The 6,170-nt window shown below is 38.5% G+C and overlaps 1 protein-coding gene across 3 annotated transcripts in view; it reads left to right on the forward strand.

The window, feature by feature from the left end:
• The window catches only part of rab3gap1 (RAB3 GTPase activating protein subunit 1), a 72,299-nt gene extending 66,499 nt beyond the window's left edge, over nt 1-5,800 (forward strand). For all 3 annotated transcript variants that reach the window (XM_044178274.1, XM_044178273.1, XM_044178275.1), the window contains one exon: nt 4,867-5,800. In XM_044178274.1, the coding sequence (XP_044034209.1) occupies nt 4,867-5,100 (234 nt within the window). In that variant the 3' untranslated portion in view covers nt 5,101-5,800. The remainder of the gene's footprint in view (nt 1-4,866) is intronic.
• Nucleotides 5,801-6,170: the final 370 nt, after the last annotated feature.

Consider the following 6,170-nt stretch of genomic DNA (forward strand, 5'->3'; position numbering starts at 1 on the left):
TTATTTGACGTCATAGTTCTTTGGACTGTGTTTCAGCGTTGTCATTTATTTTTTCTTTTTATCTTCTCTGAGAGATTGAATCGCCTGTAGAATGATGGCATCCTTACCACCTACTGCGTTAGTGTTTGATGGCTCTGCAGGGTTAGTGCCATCTTCTTTAGCCGAGCTGGTGCCTTTAACCTTTAACCTCCACTGGGAAGACGACATATTTCAGGAAAATAAAGAACAGGCGTAGGCAAGGAAAATTCGAAGTTGTAAGAAGTAGAGTATAAATATAACTTATGGGGTAGCTAATATATAAAAACTGATTCTGGCGAGGAGCTCAAAAGTGCGACCTCACATGGCATCACTCGAACCGGAAGTCCCTACAAAATAGTTTTTATAAACTGAGATCATCTCAACAACATAAAATTGGCTCTTTCAGGTAACTTTTCTTTGTGCATAGGAGATGTAAATGTGTTATTTCAGTCTTCAAGATGGGCATTTCTCGTACTCGCATGTTTAACCCTGTGCTGCTGCAGATTTTACATTCTTGCAATCTTTTTGCAAATATTTTACACAGAATTTTAAATTCAATAAACTAAATCTGCCTCATGTTTTCACACGTTGGGCTTCCCTGGTTTTGGCAGTAATATAATTGGGGCACCTCTCGTGGATTTGGGGAGGTTTCCATTATGAAATGCTTCTAGAAACATTTCTAATAGTGAATAATTAAAAACAAGATGTCACATTAGAAAGACTAATAGTCAATCATTTTGTTTTAAATGTTTTGTACAGACCCATCGGGTCCTGCCGTCTTTCATTTCATGCTGTCAGTTGCTATACCAATCTCTGCCTATCAGAATAGTTGGTATAGTTAATTTATCCAAGAACCTATTTTGGGCCTGTAAGTCCGATTTTACCTCAGACTTATACGTTTTCTTAACTTGTGCTTTACGTGCTTTGTCAATTTCCATTTCAGGATCTCCTGAAGTTATCTATGATTTATGTTATTAATCTATTAGTTTGTAATTGTTTAATCTGCAAATAAGCAGAGTTTTTTTCCCTTGGTCATAAAATTTTTAAGTCAGAGGACACAAGAAGCTGCCCTAGCAGCTGATAATTTATTATATTCTGTTCTCAAGAGCAATAGTTGTATTAACATTAAAGGAGTTATTTTCCTAATACCTTCTCTTGAAGATTTTGTATCTTTGATTCCAGTTGCAATTTTCTAGATTTAGAAGTAGTAAAAGTAAGTATATGTTATGTTGGGATTCAGGTAGGGCAGGTTTGGTTATTAGCAGAAATATCAAAGATATTTATGAATATGAATAAAATGATTAATATTATCAAAATTATTAATATAGATGAATAATTACGGGGCACCACCCTGGGATCAGGGACCAATAACCAAACATGAAAAACTGTCTCAAAGGTGTCCACCTAAAAATGCTGATATTTAAGGCACTATCTTACATTAAAAGGGGGAACAGTGAAGGGTGAGATCCGAGCACTGACCGTCGCAACCAGCTATTATCACAACATGTACACACAATAACCACAGGCAACTGCTCTTTAAAAGATACAATAGTATTTATTTAACCTTAGCACCGATTCACAATAACCTCAACCAACACTATTGTCTTGTCTAAACACTAAGCACCAAGCACAACAATGAGCAAGCATATAAGATGTGTGTGTGACAATAGCAAGGGGGGGGTACAAGGAAGGTGGCGGCCACGTGGGTGGTCATCACACACAAAGTCAAATAGTGGGCAGACTCGCGAATCTTAAACAGAGGGACAGAGCTAAAACGGGAGGACGAGCTCTATTTGTCCTCAAAATAACGTGCAGCTTAGCTGCTACCACTTTATCGGAGCCGTTTGAGATGTGTGTAAGCGTGTAAATGTATGTGTAAAGGTGTGTGGATTAGTGGAGAGAGAGAGAAAAGAGAGGAAAGCACACAGAGTAAGACACAAGGAATCTCAAATGCGGTGGCAAAGCGTAATAGCTGTCCCTTTTATCACATCTGGCAATAGACTTTCATACAACGGCCGTGTTACTGGACCTTAGTCTGATAAAGCACAGTTATTAGCTCCCACAGTGGCTAAAGCTAACACAGTTAAAACGGCGTGGTACTGATACAAAATGGAACGTGCTTAACACAAAGAAAAACACACAGCAATTCGAACGCAGCGGCCTGTCACTTTTCCAAAAAGCAAAGCACAATTCACAACAATGAAACTTAGGCAAAATAACACAGGATTGTGTTGTATTAGTTTTTCACCAAACAGTGGTGCATGATCCAATATTTATATGCTGTCGTAGTAACAATCCTGTATCTTAGCAGTTGACCCGGCTAAAATTAAAGGGTAGTCTATGGGCTAGGGTATACCCGATCAGAACTAGTTCTTAGGATATGTTATCCGGCGATATTGTTTAAATATGAAGTGGGTGTTAATGTCAGATCGTCAGTTTCGTAAAGTGACAGAAATGGTCAGCCCCCCTAATCCAACGTCAGAAAAGTGTGGGGAGAGGGGGTTTCCAAAGCAATTTGACCAACCGACCAGCACTTCTGACAGAGTATACTGGCCCCTTATGCCTGAATGTGTCTCAAAGGTACTGGAATAGCAGGACCTGCATCAGGTTTTAAGTTTCTCCAGCTATCTAACAAATTTAACTCTTTAATAAAATCACAAATTCTACTTCTATGTCTGGTCCACACCCGTAGATCTATCTTTGACTGGATCGAGCATGCAATTCCAGTCCCCTGCAGTAATATATTTTCTGGTAAGAGAGGAAAGGGTAATTATATTTGGAATATATTTATTTACTAAATTCAAGTTTTCTGAAAGAAGAGAGCCCTGGATAATTTAGTACCTTCCAAATTTATCTTTAATTACATTAATGAACTGAATTATGAATAAGAGTCATAACTCAGCTGGCTTGAGAGGAAAAAGATGCTGTGTACACACTCCCCTTCCACCTCCTAGTTCTTGTTTTTTATCAGTTAAAGGTGTTGTAAGTAATTCTGGAGAAAGAATGATGATATTTGAACTCAACAGCCAAACAAATACACCCCCTCCATTCAGTGCTCCTTTAGAAGCTCTGCCCCCCAAATTCATGTATGCGCATTGCCAAGGCAACGACACTAACAATATGGCTGAATCCAGAGTATCTGCTGCCCAAGGGTAAAACAAACATAATATAAAACGTCATTAAACGAACTATATGCAAAATGACATGCAAAAACAATCTAAACATCCAAAACACAACGGAGTTAAAAACTAGCGAGAGTTAGTTGTTTAGATTGTTTTTACAAAACTACAGTGACCAAAGAAAGGGCCGTTGGTTTGTTACAAGCTAACAAGGATGGTAACATTACTTAGCATAGCATTTCAAATTATGCATCAATTCAAATAATCCCACTGTGCTAGGAAATTTGTGTTTTTAGGTCTTAGTGGCTATAAAACCCTTCACAAATCTTGTACGGACAAATACAATGACATAGAGCAAACAACGACACAACAAGTAATGTAACTAACGTTAGCTAGGTTGTGGGTTAGCAAACTATCGCTACAGTTGCTGCTGTGAAGCTGAGAGGACGAGACGGTTTCCCAGAGCCAGTACACCAGCTCCAGACAGCAATACTCACAACTCCCCTAGTATTATAGCTAACATGCAACACTTTGCTTGTTTCCCATTTACAGAGCCAGGGCTGTGTACAAACACCAGGTTTTTTTCAGCGCACACAGAACGGACAGCTAGCGGACCGTGAGGAGATATTGGCTGAATTTGACAAAAAGTGTATTGGATTAGAATAGCTGACTCCACCTTTTAAAATATGAGTTTCCTGTAGAAATATGATTTAGGAATCTTTTATCTTATTTATTCATGACCTGCTTCATTTTTAAAACTTTTTGTAAACCTCTGCAGTTTCAAGAGATACAAATAATATACCCTGGAATGCCTTAAAGTACAGAAATGATATGTCTGAGAAGATAAACAAATTTAGATGTTAAAACCCACATCCAACACAATGAACCATACAAAGGAACTGACCCTATTTAGATGGGAATACCCCCCTATTTATCATCATTTATCACCTTCACCAAGATAGGGGAAAAAAAAGAAACAAAACAACCCATCCTCCTTGCATTGTAACAAAAATAAATTTAAATAGAATTGGTCGCAGGTGATAAATGCCTGCATCTTCTGTGATTTTGTCGATGAATTCTTGTACCGCCGACGGCTTGTTGAATATGCGTGTTTGCTCCTTGTAAGTCACCACCAGCTTGGCCGGAGAAATTATGACGGAGTCCCAAATTGCCGAGCTGCTGGCGAACCATGTCAAACTGCATCTGCATTTTATGCACAAATGTGGCTAGATCAGGATAAAATTACACTACATTAGAGCACCAAATGTGTATTAATCCATCGCTGAAAATAGTCCAAATTTAAGTCCAAATAAAACAAATGCCCGATTTCCACTTGTTTGAGTAACGTTTGCTAAAAACTACAGTGGCCAGCTGTTTTGTTTTTTTAATGAAACTACACTGAGTTTGTGTTTTAAAAACTATATATTTGTGACTTTAGTAGGAACTACTGTGCTCACAGACAGGTGAGGGAAGTCAGAAAGTATTGAGAGACGGACTAACATATTGTTGGCTTTGGTCTTTTCAAGAAACATATAGAATAAACCCAAACTTAGCCTTTGAATTTATTCACTGTGAAAATGTAAATTTGAACGAGCTTACATGTGTTTTTTAGCTTTAACTGGTGCATCAAGCTGCATTTTTTTTTTTTTTTTCAAACTACATTCAGACCTCTTCCCTGTCTACCTTTTCATTGCCGTTTAGTAACATTTCACCTTCTCTCCATCCTCAGGCTGCCCTCCTGGCACCACTGGACGAAGATTCGGGGCATGACAGGAAGCCGAATGAAGGAAGCAACAAAGTGCCTGACTTTCCTTCTCCGGCAGGTCGGGAAATTCTGTTGCGTACATGTGTACCTCGGCCAGCACCATACTGCAAAGCTCTGCCTCAGCGGCTCTTCTGTGTGTTAATGAAGGAGGAGTTCAGGCTGGCAGGGGCCTTCTGTTCAGACACTTCCTTCTTCTAAGCATTGTGGTTAAAAAAAAAAAACAAGACAAGAACAAGGTAAAAATTTATAGCGAAAAATATGTCATGAATGAAATAAACTTAAATCCTTTATTTTACACCCAGAGCTTATTCTCTGTATATTTCTCAAATTAAAATATCTTCTTTATTGTCATTTCGGCCACATGGTTCTCTTGTCCTGGTCTCCTTTATGTAAGTTGTACTGTAACCTGCTTATTACTGACCACATGCCAAGTTATAGCATACCATAAAACACTTTTATACTATGTTCTATCTTTGTGTTGCAGTGCACAGTAGGGGTTTACTGATCCCACTTGTTGATGGCATTGGGGCACAGTTGCTGATTCCTGAAATGAGAGCGTTTTGCACACTTGTTGATAATATATAAATGCAGTCACCCATCAATAGATCCTGCTCTGTACTTCAGAGCAGGATCTATTGATGTGTGTTAATATTGGAAAAATATAGCTTTACTTATTGCAGCAGAAGCCAGTGTGATCACTCATGCGTTTGTATTAATTCAATGAAAAACTGTTGTAAACAGTTGTATTATCACGTAAATGCTTTGTAGGTGCTACATTGATGTACATTGATGTAACAAGTGATGTGAGTCATCTGTATTTGTAGGCAATGTATGCATGTTAAATGTTGGTCCAAAATGTCCTCTAATCAAAAAAATAAACACTGTTCTCCTGTCTCAATCAGTGCTTCTGGCTTGGCCATGTGCGTCAGTATATCATCATGTTCCATTTGCAGATGATAATTTACACCTTGAACCTAGAACTGGAAGAGCAGTGAAGGATACATTTTCAAAATTAGTGAATGTTTTTATTCAATTCAATGCAAATACCACTTAGAATTTTTAAAGTAGTAGTAATGTAATTGTAGTGTCAGTATAAGTAACAAAAGCCAATAACAACAACTATAGTAGCAGTTGTCGAGCAGGAACACAGGGGCTGCAGGGACTGGATCTGTGGTTGTGGGCCACCTGCTGCCCCTGTGTTCCTGAGACAGAAATACCTGCTGAAAGCGACAGGAGAGAGTATTTGCACTGTGCCTCCCTCTCTCTTG

This window comes from Siniperca chuatsi, linkage group LG20 (assembly GCF_020085105.1).
Source record: "Siniperca chuatsi isolate FFG_IHB_CAS linkage group LG20, ASM2008510v1, whole genome shotgun sequence".
Classification (NCBI taxonomy): domain Eukaryota; kingdom Metazoa; phylum Chordata; class Actinopteri; order Centrarchiformes; family Sinipercidae; genus Siniperca; species Siniperca chuatsi.